Source organism: Astatotilapia calliptera, chromosome 20 (genome assembly GCF_964374335.1).
Source record: "Astatotilapia calliptera chromosome 20, fAstCal68.1, whole genome shotgun sequence".
NCBI lineage: Eukaryota > Metazoa > Chordata > Actinopteri > Cichliformes > Cichlidae > Astatotilapia > Astatotilapia calliptera.
In genome coordinates, this window is record NC_137441.1 from 1,182,501 (window position 1) to 1,205,399 (window position 22,899).

Here is a 22,899-nt window from a genome sequence, read left to right on the forward strand (position 1 = left end):
CATAAAACTTGGATTTGACAAAAGTTTATTATGTGTTTGTGAACATGTTCTCCTGCCTTTGTTTCAAACGTGAGTTTTTTTTTCCATTCCATCGTTAGATTAAAGCTCAGCGTCCGGGCTTTATGAGCGCTTCTGCTTAGACAGCAGCGCCCTCTGGTGGCCGGAGGCAGGAAACGCTTCTGTCTCTGATGTCTGAGCTGAGGTTGCTCACTGAGAGTCCACGAAGAGGGTGAGCTCACCCAAAACCTTGGCTGGGGTTAGGTAGAGGATCATTAGGTGTTCCTTTGTCCCTCTCGGGGAGGGGGGGACACACTCCCACTCCCACGGGGCTTAAATCTGGGACTCTCCACCATTTGACTCTAGAACTGAAGAAGCTTCTCGGATGAGAGGTGAAACGTCTTCAAGCAACTTAAAGAAGTCCAGACGCTTTTCTCTCCAAGCTCCTTAGACTACGATGGTTAGTTTACGATGATTAGTCTGCATGTCTCATTACTGTCATTACTGTAACACAGAACATAAATACAACTTTAAGAAGATCAGTGAATGATGTGGAGCCTCATCCACTGGTTTCAGGCATCACATGGAGCCACACCCTCCTCTCAGACACTGGGTCAGGACAGAAGCTGGAGGTCGTTCCTGGTGAGGAGCCTCAAGGTTGGAAATTTCACCATGACAACCTCTTCGATTCGCTTGCACCCCTGGATGATGTGACAAAGAGAGGATTAGAGATTTTTGGGGACAATGAGGACAAACCATCTCTCTGATGTTCCTTTCAAAACCAAAGAAAAGTTTACAAAGTCTGAACACAGGGAGAGAAGCTGCTGGTCCGCTGGCAGGACAACAGTACTGTCCCTATTTCAACAAATATGGAGACCACTATGCATCCAGTAATATCCTCCTGGGAACCAAGGAAACAAGGAAACATGTATCTGTCAGTTTACCTTTTTTGTGACGTCCTGCCTATTTGGGGCTAAAGGAAGCCATCCAAATGAGAGCGACCATTGACCTGCTCGCCTGATGCAAAGGTTTGGCACAAACCCACTGAGCCATGGAAGGAGAGACTCTGACCGACCAATAGGCACAAGGAACCGATTCCTGAGACATCATCCATGTGAGGAATGCACCACCTGTGCATGTGAGAAAGGTTAATGCATCACTGCACAAGTAGAATGGGAGGCAGAGCCTTCAGTTTTCAGGCCCCTCTTCTGTGGAACCAGCTTCCAGTTTGGATTCAGGAGACAGACACTATCTCTACTTTCAAGATTAGGCTTCAAACTTTCCTTTTTGCTAAAGCATATAGTTAGGGCTGGACCAGGTGACCCTGAATCCTCCCTTAGTTATGCTGCAATAGACGTAGGCTGCCGGGGGATTCCCATGATGCACTGGGTGTTTCTTCTTCACTCACTATGTATTAACAGACCTCTCTGCATTGAATCATACTTGTTATTAACCTCTGTCTCTCTTCCACAGCATGTCTTTATCCTGTCTTCCTTCTCCCACCCCAACCAATCACAGCAGATGGCCCCGCCCCTCCCTAAACCTGGTTCTGCTGGAGGTTTCTTCCTGTTAAAAGGGAGTTTTTCCTTCCCACTGTCACCAAAGTGCTGCTCATAGGGGATCATATGATTGTTGGGGTTTTCTCTGTATGTATTATTGTAGGGTCTACTGTACAATATAAAGCACCTTGAGGCGACTGTTGTTGTGATTTGGCGCTGTGTAAATAAAACTGAATCGAACTGCACACTGAGTGCTTCAAAACACACCATGTAAAGTAGAAAAGGAGGGAAAAGTGCATGCACAGGGCTGCATGGGAAAGGCTGAGTGAGCCTTCACATGCTGTATGACAGATAAATTACAGTAATGACAGCATGGCTGCATTTCAAACGAATCAAGCACTTTGTTCTGAATCCTGCCTCTTTATATGGCCTCTAATATACACAGAAATGCTTTTATGTGAATGTGTTTCACAAATCTTAGAAATATGGTCTCTAAGCAGATTCTTACTCTGGATGGCATTACCTCGGCCTCCAGTAACACTGTGAGGAACCTTGGAGTCATTTTTGACCAGGACACGTCCTTCAACGCACATATTAAACTAATATATGTATTTATAACCCCCTAAACACCAAATGCTGTGTTTCTACAGGCGTCCTTCAGTTTTGTGTGTAATGACTGTAAAGCTGCTTTGTTGGGCTGAGATCAGCTGACTGCATGGACCATTGAAGAACATGTCGTTTCTTTGGCGTGAGGAACTCTTGGGTTGCTTTTGCAGTTTGCTTTGCCTCATCGTGTGAGCAGAGGCTACAGCTGAACACTTCACAGTTCATCCTGCTGCTTCCCTCAGCAGTGCCACCATCATCATCATCACACCAGTGACCCGGCTCCACTGCAGCCATACATGCAGCAGATAAACTATACTGAAGCAGACCCTCAGAAACAGCATCACGACTGTTTGTGACATGACTTATAACCCCTCTGACGGCTGTTTCTCTGTCTAACTGCTCATTCTTCATATTTCTCCTGATTTCTTCTTGTTTTTGTCCAAAGCTGTCAGACGTTCTCGTGCCGAGCGTCTTTGTGCTCGATGATTTAGGCCCGAGCCTCTTCCTGTGGAGCAGAGGCAGTACTTCGGACCCAGATAACGACTCCTCTGTGTGGCTGGCCCACACACACACACTCACACACACCATCTGTGTCGTGTGTGTGAGTGGTTGTTTTTTCAGTTTCGAGCAGGAAGACATTAATTACTGTGAGCAAAGAGAGAAACCACGTTCTCGGTAAATTCTCAGGGAGGAACTTTAAGAGTCGGGAGCAAAATTCTCTTATCAAGAAAACACACAAACACACACACACTCAGACTCACACCAACTGCACACCCTGCTTTAACTGCACACACACATTTCCTTCCACCTTATGTGATGGATCCCATTCCTGCCAGCAGGGGGAAGTCTACATCTTCCTTCTACCTCAGGCTGCCTCACACACAAAGTATCCCCTCACCCAGCCAATCATTAATCCAGGTGTTCCATCGTGTGGACACAGGTGCATAATGTCGGCACGCACAGCTTCTACATTTATCAGTGAAACAACAGCTCACTCTGCTCTCACTCCACAGTCAGTGGAAGCACCTGGGAACAACAGCACAAAGTGGTAAAATCACACCAGTGGACGCTGAGACGTGCAGTCCACAGAGGTCACCAACTTTCTGCAGACCTCCAAACTTCACGTGGCCCGTACATCAGAGTGGCGATTGCGAGCCGGGCGTTCTCGTCCTACATCAGTGTGACCTCACAAATGTGCTTCTGGAAGAAGCGTTCCCATAAACACTCCTAAACCTGTGGAAAGCCTTCCCAGAAGAGCTGCAACATCACTTTCAACTCTAGAGCCAATGCTTTTGGGAATATAGTGTACATGGACACATGTACTCATCAGGTCAGAGGATGCAGCTCCAGATAAGCAGTCAAAAAATGAGGTTTGTGTAAAGTTCATGAGCTTCAAGCATGAATTTTAGGGCTGTTTACGGCAGGAATAAAGTCACAGAAGTGCTGTCAATGCTCCCTGGGATTAAGGTGAGCATAATTGATTAATTAATCATTAATTAATCATAATTGATTACACAGCGGTGGAGAGTAGACTTCATCACAGTAGATGTCTTTCTGAAAGCGCTGTAACTAAGTTTAAGAATATAATCCACCCACTGTTATCATCTCCAATGCCCTGTACCAACACAGAGCAGAGCAGCTATCTGAACGCTACTCCAACAGAGGTCGATTATCTTGTTAATAATTTCACCTCCTCACTACGTACGACTCTGGATACTGTAGCTCCAGTGAAAACTAAGGTCTCTAATCAGAAGTACCTGACTCCGTGGTATAATTCTGAAACACGTAGCCTAAAGCAGATGACTCGTAATCTGGAGAGGAAATGGCGTGTCACAAATTTAGAGGATCATCATTTAGCCTGGAGAAATAGTTTGCTGCTTTATAAGAAAGCCCTCCACAAAGCCAGAACATCTTACTATTCATCACTGATTGAAGAAAATAAGAACAACCCCAGGTTTCTCTTCAGCTCTGTAGCCAGGCTGACAAACAGTCAGAGCTCTGTTGAGCCAACCATCCCTTTAACGTTAACTAGTAATGACTTCATGAACTTCTTCACAAATAACATTTTAATCATTCCAATCATGGATAGACGTGATTTCTAATTGTCTTACCTGTCTTCCTCCTCTCACACCAACCAATCACAGCAGATGGCCCCGCCCCTCCCTGAGCCTGGTTCTTGGAGGTTTCTATAAAAAAGGTTTATATAAATAAAACTGAACTGAATCTGTTCACATATTGTCACCTGTGCACTCTCCACAGGTGAGCTGTGGAATCCAGTCTGAAAGGTTTCAGCTCATGTCTGACACTTCAGCTCGTAAAACAAGTCCTCATTTTACCTGGAGGTAAACCTTTAAAACCCCCATTCTCCTGCCCTTAGGACAAACAACACCTGGACAGGTGTCATCATTTGAAAGGAAACTCTCTCAGAACAATAAAAACAATAAAGTATAGCAGCAGGTGGGCGTTATACAGCACGCTTCCAGTGAACAGGACTGTGTGTAAAGCCAGCGACATTGACACAGGACGTTTGTAACTTTGGGGAAACAAGAACACGGTTGACAGCTGTGAGCTATTAGAGTTATTCTCCATAAACTTCCTCTTCCCTCTGCAGGTCCAACGGCAAAAATGTCCACACACACACACACACACGCACACGCACACACACACACACACACACACACACACACACACACACACACACACACACACACACACACTCTTCAGTCTGTCAGTATCTTTTATTCCTAGCCCAAACAGACTCTTTCTTGGGAAGGCCCTGGTTATTCCCCACACAGATAAGCAGGCATACACACAAACTCTCGTTTTCATATCTTAGTGAGGACATCTCATTGACATAAAGCTTTCCCTAACCATGACCTAACTGTAACCCTGGTACTAAAACCAGATTGTGAGCCTCAAAAATGCCTTCAAACGTTGAGTCAGTGGGTATTTGACGTGTTTGTTGGGGGGTTGGTTTGCTCTGCTGTTCTACTGAAGCCCCAAACATATCCAAACAGTGCTTAACACATGTATTAGACCACAGTGAGGTTTGACCCTAAACTAACAGCACTGATAGTTCCAAAATAGTTATTTATGTTTCTGTAATGGTTAATCCACCAGTATCCACAAGCTCTTTAATCAAAATGATATTTTCAGTGCTAACAAATAATTATTATTGTTATGCAGTCATTTTCAGATTCGCTGCTTTACAAAGAAAGCAGGAGAAATAATAAAAAGTATGATTTCTGTTGAAGATCACAGTATTGACGTGCATTCCTCAGCAGCTCAAAAAAACATGAATTAAATTTGTTGCACCTGTAGCTGACCTCAGGAGGACAATCACCAGTCGTATCTGAGCACAATGACACAAAGTGTTTTTCTGCAGGATTTTCACGTGGACGTAAAGTCTGGAGTCTCTCTGATGATCTAACTCATGATCTAATCACTTCCCAAAGAATGTTAATCAGCTGGTGTTTACTTAACATCAGCTGAGTGACGAACTTCTGCGAGAAGACTGAAACACTGACAGGATCGAGATCTGTGGGATTTTCTCTGCTCTTTTAAAAAGGCCAGAGAAACAACTGGGAGGAGCTCAGGAGGCCTCGGGGGGATGCATGCAGGGACACGTCGGGTCACACGATGAGACGAAAGGAGAGCCGGCATGAAGAAAGGAGGAGGAGGAGGAGGAGAGACACTAAGGACAAAGAGAAAGAATGTGAAGAGAAAGAGGAGAATTGCACAACAGAGGTGAAGGTTTGATTTGCTTTTGGCTCCGAGTCGTGAAACTGTGAGAGGCTGATTGTCTGGGAGGATGAGCATCTTTGGAACATCAGAGCCAAAGTTCCTCCTGAATGAGCCTGACAGGAAGGAAACCCTCGTCCTTTCACCTGCTGCAGGGCGCCGTCTCCTCTCAGTTAGACCAGAGTCACCTTTGAGCAGCTCTGTTCACCTCTTTAATTTAAAAACACTCAGTGTACCTGCAGCCTGTGGGTCCCCGCCCCTCCCTCACCAGGTATCTGAACGTGTCAGAGGACATGAAGGAGCAGCACTTTCTCACTGCAAGCAATCCAAACCGCACAGCAGCTGAACAGTAAAAACAATATCAGTAACTAATATGAGCGAGCTGCTGTGTCCTGCAGCGAGGAGCCAATCAGCTGAATGAACAGGTGAGTTTGAAGGATGTTTGGAAACAAGCTGACAGGCTATAGGCTGATCCATCCGGACTGAGCAAAAATACGTTACTGAGGGCAAAACGATACGTGTGAACACGCAGCAGCTGAAAACTGTGCTACCTTACATTAGAAAGCCAATTATCGTGATGGCCAAGGCGCGCCCGCGTGCGCGCGCACCTGCGTCAGCTGGACTGTGACTGACTTTAAACACAAGAAGAAGAAAAACAGAGCCAGCAGCATTCAGCACAAACTTCAGTCTCAGGTCTTCATCAAATATTCAACTCCAGGAAACAAACAAAGCAATTTTTTAAAATCAAGAAATAAACATAAACAACTGCCCTGATTGGCTGTTCCATCAGCACTCCCAGACGCTCGGTCCTTGATTGGTCTGAGTTTGTCAAAAACTTTGGTTCGTTCATGATTTCCACATGACCACAGCCTGGATTTGCTGTTTACTGTGGGGGCAGACGGCCAGGTGAGAGCGAGGCGTGACAGGACACGCCGCAGAGCTATGTGGAACATTTCATTTTCTGCTAAATACGGGGAATCCTGAGTTTTCACTGAATCCGTTTACGCAACATCCCAGGAAACGCAGCAGGACGGATCCACGCACAGATACGTGGAAGTGTGAGCAGAAAGACGGGCTCGGCCTGGAGCCGTGCTTCTAATGAGGACAAGCTCGTCTGTCCGAGACAGCCAGCGCAGGGAAGGGCGTGAAGGTTACACACAGCAGGACGGGAGAGTCGGAGGGCACGACCCGCTGATGCAGTCAGGTGTGGCATACAGCGACGGGGAGCGGTGGTGCGTTGAGTCCTGGTTTTGAGAAAGACAAACGACACGTCCAACTGACTGGAGGCTTTTTCTCTTTTTTAGGGCCGGCACGCCGAGCCGCTCGCAGACGGGAGCGTTCCTGAGCCCGTGCACGGATGTTTGAAGGTCACAGAGATTCCTCCAGGTCCTCTGAGTATGTAGATGATGTCATGCTGTGTAGATGATGTCATGCTGTGTAGATGATGTCATGCTGTGTAGGCGAGTTACTTTAATGTGGTTTAGGTTGTTTCTGTGACAGCCGCGTATCGCAGCTCTCTAATGTCAGAAAGTATCGTCAGTACGTAAAGGAGGAGCTGCAGATGCTGTACAAAGATATAAAGTAGGCGGGAAAACCCTTCAGAATAAAGGCAACTTCCTGTCTTCGAGCAGACAGACTGCTGAGGAATAATCAGCAGATAATCATCACAGACGTCTGAAGTGGTTTCGGAGCCGAGGGCTGAAACGGCGCTTGCACCGATGAGCCACTGAGCGCTCTGACATGTGCCTCCAGGCTCGTACGCATCCCTGTGTGGCCTTTACTGCACGCCCGTCTCTGGCTGCTGCTCATTTCGCCTGCATTTAACCTGTTATTGCAGCTAATTCGTGTTTGTTTTAGTAATAATTTATTACATCAGTAAGAGACAGCAGGCCTGAACTCGATCGAACAGGTCTGGTTTCTGATGGAAGTGTCAAAATGTTCCCGCTGATCTCACCCAGGTGTCGTCGTGCTGACAGACTGTTTCCCACAGGGGGAGAAAACAGCAGATAATGACAGGTTACTCCTCAGTTTATTGACTCATTTCAGGTAAAAATGTCACACGCACACAAATTCAACCAGTACATACAACACACACACGGACACACACGCGCTCAGCTGAAGCACTCCATGCTGGCCTTGGCTCGCTCCATCTCGTGCAGGAAGTTGTAAAACTGAGGCAGCGTCAGTTCTGCAGGGAAGAGACAAAAAAGGACGACTTCCTGTCAGAGACAGAAATGAAAGGTTTTTGCATCTGTGGAGGAAAACGTGAAAAACTGGGAGAGCTCCAAACCAGGAATACTCTCTTCAAGAGGAATTAAAATACAGAGGAGCGGTTTAAAATCTACAGCTGCTGTTTGTGAGGTCATTTCCTCCCTGCTACACATAAGAGCCAATCAAAATCACCCAAAAAGCACACCTGAATTACGACCACTGCAGCATTTACCTATCTCTACTTTTAAGATCGGGCTCAAACTTTCCTTTTTGCTAAGGCATATAGTTAGGGCTGGACCAGGTGACCCCGAATCCTCCCTTAGTTATGCTGCAATCTGGTCTTTAGGTGATGACGTGACGAATCCTGCTTCCGGTCCAAACTACTCTGCGTTTATTAAGGCTGTTGTGTTTTTAACATGTTTTAATGTTTTGTTCTATTTAATCTGAAGCCCCTAAAAGCAGTCAGTGATCACTGTCTCAGTTTTTATTACTGCTGTTCATTTGAAACCCTTATGATGTAGCTACAGCCCTGCAGCAGTATATTCATGACTAACCTGGTATTGTGGATGGATTATCTCAGTTGTTTTTCTGGCTGAAGTTTGGACTGCATTTATGCCTAACCATCAGGAACCTTCACGTTAACTTTTATCGAGTGGAAAAAGTTAGCGTTCATCCTCCAGCTTCACTGTGTTTATGCTATGCTAACATAGCTGTGTCGCTAGCGGTCACGTAGCACATCATTATATAGCAGCTAGCCCAACTTCAGTAACCCTACAAACGTCACTGCTGTTTAGTTTTCTGTCTTCATTTATGTTGGAAGTGATAGCAGAGCTGTACGTTTGAATGTTTCAGAAATCTCTGTCAGAACATGCTATATCATGCTTAGCATGAAGCTAGCGAGCTAACTTCCTGCTAAATCCATTCAATTTAAATAATCCTGTTTTCATGGATGCCTGGATGTTAAACTTCATAGTTACACCTGGTAAAGCAGCAATGCTGATCATTTTATTAAAGATGAAAGAACTTAGACAGTTTGTGACTCTTAGTGATGCTGCAGTGTTCGTTTGACTTTGGGACCTGGGAGTTTGGACCCAGACGTGGTTAATGAAGTCAGACTTAAAGACCGATAGGTACAGCTGCTGGGGGACTCCCATGATGCACTGGGTGTTTCTTCTTCACTCACTACGTGTTAACAGACCTCTCTGCATTGAATCATACCTGCTATTATCCTCTGTCTCTCTTCCACAGCATGTCTTTATCCTGTCTCCCTTCTCTCACCCCAACCAATCACAGCAGATGGCCCCGCCCCTCCCTGAGCCTGGTTCTGCCGGAGGTTTCTTCTCGTTTCCTTCCCACTGTCGCCAAAGTGCTTGCTCGGCCATTTGATTGTTGGGTTTTTCTCTGTATGTATTACTGCAGGATCTACCTTACCATATAAAGCGCCTTGAGGTGACTGTTGTGATTTGACGCTGTATAAATAAAACTGAATTGAAGATCTGTAGGTCGGCTGACTCTGAGAGCATCGGGTGGAGGAACTGATTTTTCATTTACGAAGTTTACACGATTAAACCAGACGAGTTCCTTTTTACATTTCTTACAGTCTTTTTCACTCGCAGCATCTGTTCATTATCTAAGTTTTGTGTCCTGAGTTGCAGAAACAACCGTCAGAGTAACTTAAAGCTTCCTGTTACAGACTCGAGCAGTTGGAAAGAAAGACATTCAAGGTGTGCAAAACTTCAGGTACGAGTGACATCATCACTCACCCATGTAGACGTTTTCAGTGGAATTCCCCTTTCTGACCACGAGCTTCAGCTGCAACCAAACACAACGTGTTCAACAAAACAACGATGCTGTGTGTGTTTTCATATCTTTGTGGGGACCAAAATACCAGTCTCCACAAGTTTGAAGACATTATTGAGAATCAAAATGTGGTTTTAGTGTCCGGGTTACAGTTTGGCTAGGGGAAGCATTATGTCAATTAGATGTTCCCACAGGATATGAATACCCCACATGTGTGTGTGGAGCGCTGTTGTACCTGCAGGAAGACTGTGCCCAATTTCTGAATTTCACTGGTGCCAACAGTCACTGTGGGACGACAAAACACAGCGTGATAAAAACACTCAAACAGGACGGTCGCTGTGTCACGTCTGCGCCTGAAACAGTGAGGCGCGTCATGGTTAGCTCTGTTATTCAGCTTCCATCGGCTGCACACAGCGAGGGGTTCAAATGTGCTCAGAGGGCGGACGCGCTCACAGACAGACTCAGACTGAACCTCTAATGTGAGCCAAATTTGCCGTGCACGCTAGGTTTGCTCCTTCTTACCTCCAAACTTCCACTCCATGTCAACCAGCTGGTTGACCATCAGAGTCTGCCTGACAGCGAGCCTGGTCAGCGCTGCGTAGTGCTCCGCCCACTGCAGGAACACAGATCACATCAGACTCCTGAGACACGTGTTCACCGTTTAAAGGTTGCCTGAGTAAGAACAAGTTTTATCAACGACACTGAGTCAGTGCTAACTAGGGCTGCCACGATTTGTCGACTAGTCACGATTACGTCGACTATCAAAATCGTCGACGACTAATTTAATAGTCGACGCGTCGTTTGAAGCTTTGTAAGATCCCAAAAGACGCAGAAATAAGTAGCAGGATTTAAGAGTGTAATAACGGACTGAAACAGAAGATGGCAGCACTGCATGTACAAGGATGCCAGCTACCGTTAAACCCCGAAGAAGAAGAAGAAGAAGAAGCTGTGTCCCAGAATTCATAGCACGGCCCAGCTCAGTTTCCAACAATGGCGGCAGCTAGTTAGTTTTAATGTTACTCTTATTATTCTTTCTGGGTCACAAAATAAACGTTTAACATATTTTCAGGCGAGAATGTAGCTGTGTAAACCTCAAATATCTGCTCAGTTTATCAGGACACCGCATATTTTCAAAAGCGCTCCGACGTTTTCAGAGACGTCTGTTACCCACTAGCTCGATAGCTAGCCGGGGGCTAGGTCACTAGCGCCGTGAGAACACCGGACTCCCCGCAAATCGTTTTCAAACCCACCGCTGTCTTTCGCTACTCAGGTTAAATATATATGAGTCACTTAGATAACTTAAAAATGTTGTTTGGCTTTTTTTTTAGTATTTTATTTGTTCCTGAGTAAATCGGTTTGTCTGAGATTAAAGTTATAGTTTTTACACAGCTGAATAAACATCAAGCAGACAGCTGATTATCAGAAGTGTGAGATGCTCCAGAATTTACTCCGGTGTCCTGTTATAGTTTAGATAGCAAGGAGTTTATTAAACTTCACCGAAACAATTGCAAATTTCATTAAAATTTAATAAACTATCATCTTGTCTTTATTTTTAGTTAGCACAGACCTTAAACACTTAAAGCTGTAAGCTAATGATAGTTATATAAGAGCAGATGCTGCTGGTGCAATAAGCTGTAGTTTTACGTCTAATGGATGATGATCTGATTAGTCGACTAATCACAAAAATAATCGGTGACTAGTCGACTATCAAAATAATCGTTTGTGGCAGCCCTAGTGCTAACACGTGCTAACACCTGTCAGCTAGCTTTGGCCCAAACAGACACACGTGCTCCTCCCTGTTGTTTTACACGAGTCAGCATGTGCAGCCTGAGCATCACAATGATGGCGAGCTAAGGCACAGCTAGCTGGCTGACCATCCTCGTGTAGCCACCACCGTGGGAGTGTTAGTTACACAGAGGTTAAAGTGTGCTGGATCGATCTGGAACAGTTCAGTTCTTGGCGTTGCTTCGAGCAACAGCCAGCAGATACCTGACGCCCCGTGACGCGCTTACAGCCTCAGCCTGTGACGTGTTCATGGTGCAGATGTAAATAAAGCTGCAGCAGGCTACAGAAGAGGAGCTGCAGGATTTACCCACAGTAAACACAACATGTTAGCTGGTGAAGAAATGGTAAATGGACTGGTTCTCATATAGCGCTTTTCTACTCTTCTGAGCACTCAAAGCGCTTCACACAACTTGTGCATTCACCCATTCTAACTAGCATTCACACACATTCATACTTCGATGGATGCGTCGGAGAGCAATTTGGGGTTAGTATGTTGCCCAAGGATATTTGGCACGCAGACGAGGGGAAGCCAGGAACCTTCCGATCATTGATGACCTGCTCTACCTCCTGAGCTACAGCCACTCACAGAAATAAGTCCAGAGTCCTGGAAGGCCCTTTGAACCATCTATGACGTCTTTAATAGTAGTGGAAAGTTTGGCACACGTAAAGGGCGTGGCTTTGGTCAGGTGGTTTGATCCCAGTCTGCATGCCACGATACAAACCCCATGTTGCTCTATGAATGCATGAATGTCAGACAGGAAGCACTTAGAAACAGCACGCTTGTGTGAATGAGGCAGAAAAGCGCTGCATAAGCAGCTTTCCATTTACCTTTAGCACTACTTCACTTACCTGCAGTGAGAAGTGAGCCGACTTTTCCTCGCTCAGTCCTGAAAAATGATCAGAGTGAGCAGGTTGGCTTTCATTAACACAAACGTGACAGTAACTAATACGACTACTGTGAGAATGACTCTGAGGCACAGAGGACTCGGATGTGTACCTAATGTCAGGAGGTCTTCTTTGATCTGCTCGCCTGTCAGGTTTTTCTTCAGGGCTCCTGAGGAGAAAACAGACACGGACACCTTCCTGTTACTGTTTATAGCTCCACCTGTTGAGTGTCAGGTTTTAAATGCCGTGAGAAAATACTGTGCAGGTATCCCCACATACACATCTGTATGGAGATCACTGCTGCAGACACACCTGGCCCGTGCAGTAAGCGTGCACACGTACAGTGCAGCGTATACAGCACCACAGACAGATAGCCCACGCGTAACTGGCATTCTGGGAAATGGAGGAAGTGAAAATACAAACGAAATCACAGGCAGAAACATGCTGTCTGTGAATGAAACCTGAAAGCACAGTGTTAGCACTGTTGCCTCACAGCAAGGAGTTCACTTCCACCATCAGGCTGGGGTCTTCCTGCAGGGCTTCTCCCCGGGTACAACGCCTTCCTCCCACAGTCCACAGACATGCAGATAGTGGGGTGAATGGTTGCCTGTGTGTTAGCCCCCCCCCCCCCGTGACCTAACAAGGATAAGAAGCAGAGGAGGGATGGATGGCACATAAAATAAGATTTACTCATCCATCCACAAACCAAAAACACCCTGTCAGTGGGTTTATCTGTGACAAGGATTCACTTCCTGTGACTGAGATGAACAGGAAGCACTGGTGCTAACGAGGGAGGATTCTTTTCTCTCGTTCAGTTCATTTTTATTTCAGTGGTTTCTGTTCGAGCTCACTGTAATAACCTTGATGCAGACTCTGTATAAAGGACCAGATTAGTCAGAGATGAGGGAGGAAAAACGACCACTCTGCTGTTTTCTCTGATTTCTCTCAACACTTTGTTGCCGATCACATCTTATGGCTCGTAATAATCGCTGCACTTCTGTCTCAACTTTGCAAACAGAAACTCGCCCAAAATATTTGGCCCAGGTGTCAGGAGCACTTTGTTGTACTGAACTTCTGCACTGAGGGCTATACTTATCAGAAACTACCCGCATGGACCGCAGCTGGGCGGCTCATCAAGAATGCAGCAGCACATCGGGGCTGCACACAACACAAGTGGGAACAAGGGGAAGTGTTATCCATTTTCCATTTATTCTCTCGTGCTGGCAGAGCGCGTTCAGAGAAACACAAATTGAAATGTGTTGAAAGAAGCCTTAGTCTTCAGTTACACCTGCCTGAGCCTGCTGCTTCCATCGCACTGAATCAAACACCACCTATAGTCCCCTATTCAGTTACATCCCAGGTCACATGCTGCTGCTGTCGCTCACACAAGTGCTTCGTAAAACCGTTACTGCAGGCAACAGATTTAAAGCTCCATACGCCCTCATCGTGTTCAGCGCTGTGGCATCAACAATCTGACACTCGGCTAGAAATCAAAACCAGCCAAACTCCACTCCTTTTAACCTCCAAACACATGACCCACATCCCACAGCGCAGAGGATAAACAGACCACAGCACCGAGGCAACAACTCAGTTCCATTCATCACAACAGCGGTCGCCTCAAGGCGATGGTAAAGACCCCACAATCATCCAGAGAAAACCCCAATGATTAGGCAACAGTGGGAAGGAAAAACTCCCTTTTAACAGGAAGAGGGGCGGGGCCATCTGCTGCGACCGGCTGGGGTGGAGGGGAGGAGCCAGTTTTAACAGGATATTTCTAACTTTAGAGATGTTGCACAAATGGAAGAACGCAGTCTTACATATTTGTTTAATATGTGCGTTGAAGGACATGTCCTGGTCAAAAATGACTCCAAGGTTCCTCACAGCGTTACTGGAGGCCAAGGTAATGCCATCCAGAGTAAGAATCTGCTTAGATACCATATTTCTAAGCTTTTCAGGGCCGAGTACAATAACCTCAGTTTGATCTGAATTAAGAAGCAGAAAGTTAGCGGCCATCCAGGTCTTTATGTCTTTAAGACATTCCTGCACTTTAACTCATTGGTGTGTGTTATCTGGCTTCATGGACAGATAGAGCTGGGTGTCATCTGCATAGCAGTGTAAATGTATGCTATGTCTTCTAATGATGCTGCCTAAGGGAAGCATGTATAATGTAAACAGAATTGGTCCTAGCACTGAACCCTGTGGAACTCCATAATTAACCTCAGTGTGTGAAGAGGACTCTCCATTTACATGCACAAACTGGAGTCTATTAGATAGATATGATACAAACCACTGCAGCGCAGTACCTGTAATACCTACAGCATGTTCTAATCGCTCTAATAGGATATTATGGTCGACAGTATCGAACGCTGCACTGAGGTCTAGCAGGACAAGCACAGAGATGAGTCCACTGTCAGAGGCCATAAGAAGATCATTTGTAACCTTCACTAAAGCTGTTTCTGTGCTGTGATGAGCTCTGAAACCTGACTGAAACTCTTCAGATAGGTAAAGGGCGGGGTTATCACCTACAGTATGACACCTGACACTCAGAGTGCTGACAGGTGTGTTTCCAGCCTGTCTCTGCTCTTCTCCTGTCTGCCAGTGTAAAATTACAGTGAAGTGCTTCACACATAAATCTTCTGCATTCTCTGACTTTACTCTTAACGACACCGACTCTACCTGGTCTGTAGGTTTACAGAACTGACGTCCTGATCAAGGAGATAAACGAGGGAAAATGGAAACAACCTGATTCCTACCACCTAATCTGGTACGGCTGGATTTACGATGTCCGTGTTAGCCTCTGTGATTAGAGTGATGGATGATGAGTGTGTCTCCCACCCTGCGGCACCAGGAGGACGCTCTTCATCAGGTTCCTCAGAGGCCCGGCGCTCATCCCATGTTCCCCCGCGAACTCAGTGAGCTGCTGCATGAACCTCTCTGTCTGCGCACACACACACAGACACACAGACACACAGAAAAATGCATGCATTCATTTGCACATGCACACAAAAGGGCAGCCAATGTTTTACCTCGGTTCAGTTATCAAGGCTAACCACTAAGTCCAAAGTCCCATTAACATCAAAATGTGTGTGTGCGTGTATGTGTGTGTATGTGCGCGTGTGTGTGTGTGTGTGTGTGTGTGTGTGCGTGTGTGTATGTGCGTGTGTGTGTGTGTGTGTATGTGTGTGTGTGTATGTATGTGCGTGTGTGTGTGTGTGTGTATGTGCGCGTGCGTGTGTGTTCACCTCTTTCGGCTCCAGGAGGAACTGGAACAGAATTTCAATCAGGCGATGAAACTGCTGCATGAAAGAAAAAGAGTTTGCTTGTTGGAAACTTTGGTCAGATTTACGTTTCAGCTGCAGCTCAAAGACCTGATTCACTCGTCTGTCTACCCCTGCCAGGCAGGGACAGAGGAACAAACCTGCAAACTAAAAACGATTGGTCCACAGCACTCATGAAGAACATCTCAACATGCTTTAATGGTCTTGCTGAGTCCATGTGTTCAGGCCTCGGGCTCAGAAGTAACCCAAAGGCTGAAGATGCCACCGTCTGATGTGTGAGGCATCAGTGCACACTCAGAACGCTGCATCAGGACTCAAAAGCTTTATTTCCTCTTGATGCGTCCGAGATGCTGCACGAGGCAGACGCCCCGAGAGCCAATCCAGTACCAGGATTAATGCCACCTGCCTCCCGGCGTCTCCTAGACTTTGTGTGAGGAGCTGTGCTCCCGATAAAGGAGGGAATGAAGACTCTCACACTGAGTTTAAAGAATAAAGAAAGATTCTCTTCATCACAGTGAAGGTTGCCTCCTGTAACTCAGGTACTCATCACTAATCTGCATCAGCCTGCAGACCAATCCTAATATTCTGGATTATTGTAATCTGTTAGCAGCCTAACTGCTCTCTGATGTCACGTTGTCACGCGAGGGCCCGGGCTCTCAGCTCTGCTGTCAGTCTCCGTGACATCACGGCGCTCTCGGCATAGGAGGTGGTGAAGACTGTGACATCGTTCCAGTGTTAATCACTGTACACACATCATCAGATGTGCTGAGTAATCAGATTACAGCTGAGCGGCAGCTCCTGGAGGTGTTGAAGCTCCTCGCGTACATCAAAGTCCTCTTTAAATCCCGTTTACAGGTGTGTTTACCTCACAGAAATGCCACCATCCTGCTGGGCGGACCGTCAGCCGTGACGCGCCTCAGCGCTCCGCCCCACAGCACCGTGCTGCACTGTTATTGGTGAGTAATAAACCGACGGCATCGATAAGTCTGGACGCTGACGTTCAAAGCGGGTTCTGCTGGACGCCGTCTGGTCACGTGACAGCGGCTGTGACTGCGCGCATCACGTGCCCTTCAGTCTAACAGCTCGTGGCTGTCGGACGTCTGTTTGAAGCCTGAGCGATATTTCTGCTCATCAGCTTGTTCACCCGGGGATTCATCAGCTGGCAGCCAGCTGACACGGACACGTGTACATTCCGTGAGGTACAGGTGGGCTGTGACCGTTAACCTCCTTTCACTGACGTAACGAGCCCCGGGGCTCGGACAGCTTCCGGTAAAGCTGCTCCGTTAAAGCCGCGGACTTACCTGCTCGTTCAGCTTGTTCAGGTTCTGGAAGTCGGTGCCGACAGAGTCCGGTAAAACGTCTTTAGTGAAGTGAAGCTGCATCGTTTCTGTCGGCTGACCGTCCCCAAAACAAACACAGCCCGCTGCGGAGCGCAGTTCCGGGTTATGGATGAGCGCATGCGCACAAGTGTCTGCCAGACAGGTCAAGAAGAAGAATGAAAGATCAAACCTCACGAAAGCTTTTCCTTTAGTTTGACGGAGATTTATTTTTGTTCTTGTAAGACGAACTTTTAGAAGTTTGTAGCAAAAAAGCTGAAAGTTTTTGTTCCCTTTAAAATCACTTTGAATGTTCTCACCACGAGTTTAATTATTTTGATTATTATGCATGCGGATATAAAGCATGTGGAACATTAATTTCAATTTTATTTTATTTGTATAGCATCCTGAAGCAACAACAAGGCGCTTAATTACATTGTTTAGTAAAATTTGTTTAAATGTTTAGTCATTAATATCAAGTCAAAAACGTTATTATTTTCAAATACATAAAAACGTATTCAGGAACATTAGACATGTATTCATGTTATGTATTCAATGGGCTACGGTCTCTTATGCTATTTTACATTAGCAAATAATGCGACATTCATGTAATAATAATAATAAATGTTATTTATAGGCACCCATTAAAATGCTTGAGGTCTCTTTACATTTGTACAGCGAATTAAAACCATATACACAAATAAATCAGAATAAAATGAACACATAAAAGCACAAAATGACTGAAACAGTTGTGATCAGGTGGGTTTTGTGATGTCACTGAAAACGACTTTAATTTTTGGAGAATTCAAAGCATCTATAAATACCAGATGTTCAGAAAACAGCTCACATCTGCATCATGCTGATACGGTGCAAAATGTCAGTCACAAGTCACGAGCCAATGAGCATGCCCCGATGATCTTCCTTCTTGGCACAAATATGGTCAAAACGCATTAAATGAACTTGATGTTTCACTCAGAGCGACCTGAAAAAATCTCTGAGCTCATGAACTCATCAGCAAAGTGCTCGTAGGGGTCAGGCGCACGATCTGATATCGTCGTGTCGGTGTTGTTCCCAGATCATCATGAAAATGTTGTTCCAGGATCAACATTGCAAGTGACCAATCAGAATGTGGTGACGTCATACTTTTGCGACTTCGGGAAAAACTGCAGTAAAACAAAAAACTGTCTTAAGCTGCGAGAAACCGCCTCTGTCTGCCGATCAACGGACCCCGACCCTTTAATAAACACTAAGCAGAACTGATATTGTCCTTGCAACATTGGAATTTCATAAATGCACGAATGGCTTGGCGCGCCAAAGAATAACGTCACAACAATGTGATTGGTCACTTGCAATGTTGAACCTAGAACAACATTTTCATGATGATCTGGGAACAACACCGACACGACGATATCAGATCATCCAGGGGTCAGGCCGAGGGTCGTTTTCTCATCCACTTCAGAAGGACCCAGGTCTTTTTGTAACTGCAGCTGTCGCCCCCTGTTGGCAAGTCCGGGCAGCTTCTACGGGCTTTGATTTTCAGGCCTTCAATTCCAAAAAACTCTGGATGCACTTCAGAAGGACTCGAGTGACTTTGTTCTTTTACGTGGCCGAAATCTCCCCTGTGGTCCAAATGAACAGCAAACCTTGTGCTGCTGGAAATCATGAAAAACCTGTTTTCCTTTGGAGGTGATGCTTCTGGAAGTCAATGATCCCAATAACAATGATTATGAGATGGTAATACGATCGTTCCTAATGAAACTGTCCACAGCCCAGCGAGCCCTCTCAGGTCATCAGCTTCAGATCTTTGAACTGTTCCCAGAAACAGATCCAAGCTGGAGCTGCTTTCAGTTTCTGCCTTTTGATGATCGATTTATCGATTAAAGTCGATTCTGACTTGGATAACGTGAAATTGATTCATTAAAATCCTGAATCGATTTTTTAATATAAATTTATTTTGCCCAAAACGCCAGAATCTCAGGTTAAAGCTTCAGGTTAAAACAAAATTTCAACAACCACCAAACAGCTGAAGCAGTAAATGAGAGCAGGAACACGGTCTCTGCACAAAGACGTAAACACGAAGCGCCGACCCGACGCGTCAGAATCAGCGAGATGTCGCCTTTCTCACCCGACGGCACGTACGCGGTCACGCTGTCGGGGCTGAAAGCCGACAGCTCGCTGATTTTGAAGTGTCGCTTTGTGTTTACGTCCTTTTTGCGCTGATTCTGAAGCTGCAGGTTTTTCTCTCTCAAACAATATTGACCGAACCAGCAGCCAAAGACGATCCAAACTACGCTTCACATGAACATCGTCATGAATTTCCTCTGACTTTGGCTGTTTTGCTTCCACCACGATCACACTCATGCACAGCTCTCTCTCTCTCTAAATCGATAATCAGAGCCCACCCTTATTGCCCACCATCTACACTGTCGGCCGCTGTTGGATTTTTTTGTTTTTTACTTACTTCCGACAGAAAGCCTCATTTCTGCTGTTCGATACTGAACAAATTGAAACTTTTTACATTTTGCAAAACTGCAAAACGCTGAGCTTTGTCTCTAATCAAACCTCTGTAACTTTGCTCTGCTTCACTTCGTTTTTGACAATATTTTTAAGGTCATCTGCTATAAAAACACAGACCAGGAAAATCACCTTCATGTTTTTCTGTTTCATCCTCAGTTACTTTGACACAAAGGCGTCTGCTGTGCTGCTCACACCTTTGATTAAGTCTGGCAAGTGTCAGCTTCCTTTTTATAGATAGAAAAATATAGATATGTACTGATAAGCAGTGTTGGTCAAGTTACTTGAAAAAAGTAATCAGTAACTAATTACTGATTACTTCCCCCAAAAAGTAATCCTGTTACTTTACTGATTACTTATTTTCAAAAGCAATTAGTTACTTAGTTACTTAGTTACTTTTTAACAAAACGATTTACAACCTGAAGAGGTGATAAAGCGATAGATCTTTGAGCTCAATTCTATTATTTCTGCATAATCCATCATACAAAATGTAATCAAATGGAAAAGTCTCTTTTTAAAACTTGTTTTATTAGTTTTAAGCTTTTAACTTTACGCATGAAGCAAACATTAACATTCTCTGACTGGAAGAAATTTGTTTAACATTTAAGATAAGATGACCATTATTAATCCCACAGGTGGGAAATTTGTTTCGTTACAGCAAAAGTACAAAGTTATGTAGCAGAAATTAGAAGACACTGGAATGGAATAAAATAAAATACTATATACAATAGAATAAAATAGAATACAAATGCTATATACAACAGAGTAAGAAAACACAAAAGTACAACTTTGTCAGAAAAAGATTATTGCACTTAGTATTATTGCATATGTGTGGATGTGTGTGCTTGATCAGTTAAAGTCTTTATTATGGAGTCTGACAGCAGTGGGGAGGAAAGACCTGCGAAATCTCTCCGTCCCACACCGTGGGTGCCGCAGTCTCCCACTGAAGGAGCTGCTCAGTGCTGTCACAGTCTGCTGCATGGGGTGGGAGACGTTGTCCAACAGGGATGACAGCTTAGCTGCCGTTCTCCTGTCACTCACCACCTCCACTGGGTCCAGAGGGCATCCTAGAACAGAGCTGGCCCTGCGGATCAGCCTGTTCAGTCTCTTCCTGTCCCCAGGAGAGATGCTGCCACCCCAGCAGACCGCACCTTAAAAGATAGCAGAAGCCACCACAGAGTCATAGAAGGTCTTCAGGAGTGGGCCCTCCACTCCAAACGACCTGAGTCTCCGCAGCAGGTACAGCCTGCTCTGCCCTTTCCTGTAGAGGGCGTCTGAGTTATGAGTCCAGTCCAGTCTGTTGTTCAGATGAACACCAAGCTACCTGTAGCTGTCCACAGCCTCAATGTCCATACCCTGGATGTTCAGTGGTTGCAGTGGAAGCTGAGCCAGGACCAGCCGCTCCAGGGTCTTCATCAGGTGGGATGTCAGAGCCACCGGCCTGCCTGTGAAGGGTCTGAGGTGTCAGAGGTGGAGCAGCAGCAGTGGGGGTGGGTGAGTCTGCAGCCGATGTTGCAGACTGCCTCATGGCTGAGTCAAATCTGTTGAAGAAATGATTCAGTTCATTTGCCCATCTCACATCCCTCCCAGGCAGAGAGTTCTGCTGTTTGTGGCCCGAGATGGTTCTGAGGCCTCTCCAGACTTCACCAACGTTGTTTTGTTGAAGCTGGTTCTCCATCTTCTGCCTGTAGCTCTCCTTCCCATTCCTTATCAGTCCCCTCAGCTCTCTCTGCACCCTTTTCAACTCCTCTTTGTCTCTGGATTTGAAGGCCCTCCTCTTCTGCTTGAGGACAGCTTTAATTTCTGGGGTAATCCAAGGTTTGTTGTTGGAGAAACACCGTACAGTCCTGGTAGGTACAGTGTTATCCACACAGAAGTTTATATAGTCAGTAATGCATGTAGTAAGGCTGTCGATGTCCTCACCGTGGTCTTTACAGATCACCTCCCACACAGTCGACTCAAAACAATCCTTAAGAGCCTCCTCGCTCTCCTCTGACCATCTCTGCACTGTGCGGGTGGCTGGTGGCTCCCTGCGCACTAAGGGCTCATACACAGGGACAAGGTGCACCAGGTTGTGGTCAGATCTGCCCAGGGGAGGGAGAGGTGATGAACTGTATGCCTCTTCTGCATTGGCATACAGTAAGTCCAGTGTTTTATTGACTCTGGTTGAGCAGGTCACATACTGGGTGAAGGTGGGCAGTGTGGAGTCCAGTGAGGCATGATTAAAGTCCCCTGATATTATGAGAAGGGCTCTCGGAGATTGTGTTTGCAGTCTGCTGACCACAGAGTGGAGAGAGTCACAGGCTGCATCCGCGTTGGCCGAGGGGGGGACATACGCTGTTATCGCGATAACATGCGAGAATTCCCGGGGCAGGTAGTACGGACGCATGCTAACGGCTAACAGCTCAATGTCTCTGCTGCAGAGTTGTTCTTTCACTTTGACGTGCCCGGGTTACACCATCTGTCGTTCATAAAAACTGCCAGTCCCCCTCCTTTCCTCTTACCGCTGTCTCTCGTCCTGTCCGCCCGCAGCAGCTGGAATCCCAGTAGCATCACGCTCGTGTCTGGTGTTAGCGGTGTTAACCATTTAAACCTATTTCCAGCATCCAAAATAAAATAGTTCTTTGTGTTTACACTCAGTCTTTCAAATAGATGCCAGTGAAACACAGCAGTGAATAAATAAAATCAAACACTAGCGGTCCTGTTGCTCTATTTTCACCTGTATAGCAGGAGTGGGGCAGGCGGAGGTTTGCCCTGGTGCAGGTGAGCCGCAGTGGTCAGTGGAAGGATCCGGGAGTTTCTCATTCCCGTGGTAGCTACTCGGTGCTTGCTTGGAAGTTTAGGGGTTTTCTTCCCACGCACAGCGGACACTAATGTTTTTGTCACTTTTTATGGAATCAAACTCAAAGTAAGGTCAGTACTTCCACGCTTTAAACGCTGCACGCTCATACTCTCTCTGCACTCGATATATGATCCATTGTTGATCTGCACACAGCTGTTGTCACGAACTTCGCACTCGCTTACGTCACTGTCATGAGACATTCTTGCAAAAAAATCACGGTTTTAGTAACGCAGTAACGCAGCGTTCCTACGGGAAAGTAACGGTAATCTAATTACCGTTTTTGCAATAGTAATCCCTTATTTTACTCGTTACTTGAAAAAAGTAATCGAATTACAGTAACACGTTACTGCCCATCTCTGCTGATTCGAATCGTGGATCGAATCGATTCTAGAAATCAGTGAGGCCCAGCACTAATTCATGGCACA

General features: G+C 45.8%; 1 protein-coding gene and 1 long non-coding RNA gene across 5 annotated transcripts; one reads left to right on the top strand and one right to left on the bottom strand.

Moving 5' to 3' along the window:
* The first annotated feature begins 6,672 nt into the window (after nt 1-6,672).
* LOC145422733 (uncharacterized) lies at nt 6,673-9,571 on the top strand. Its single transcript, XR_013904023.1, has 3 exons — nt 6,673-7,047; nt 7,148-7,238; nt 9,303-9,571. It is a non-coding gene; the product is annotated as an uncharacterized LOC145422733 (long non-coding RNA).
* On the bottom strand, nt 7,854-17,756 carry commd7 (COMM domain containing 7). 4 transcript variants are annotated; one of them, XR_013904022.1, is made up of 9 exons: nt 17,104-17,756; nt 15,767-15,817; nt 15,360-15,462; nt 12,637-12,693; nt 12,489-12,526; nt 10,377-10,467; nt 10,090-10,207; nt 9,818-9,866; nt 7,854-8,031 (listed from the first exon to the last, which is right to left on the bottom strand). XR_013904022.1 is itself a non-coding variant. In XM_026155026.2 (9 exons), the coding sequence occupies exons 1-9, from the start codon at nt 17,182-17,184 to the stop codon at nt 7,955-7,957; spliced, it is 597 nt and encodes a 198-aa protein (XP_026010811.1). In that variant the 5' UTR covers nt 17,185-17,756; the 3' UTR covers nt 7,854-7,954. The 4 variants fall into 4 exon arrangements, 2 of the variants coding, with proteins under 2 accessions (XP_026010811.1, XP_026010810.1); XR_013904021.1 differs by having other exon boundaries at nt 15,767-15,820; XM_026155026.2 differs by having other exon boundaries at nt 10,090-10,139.
* Nucleotides 17,757-22,899: the final 5,143 nt, after the last annotated feature.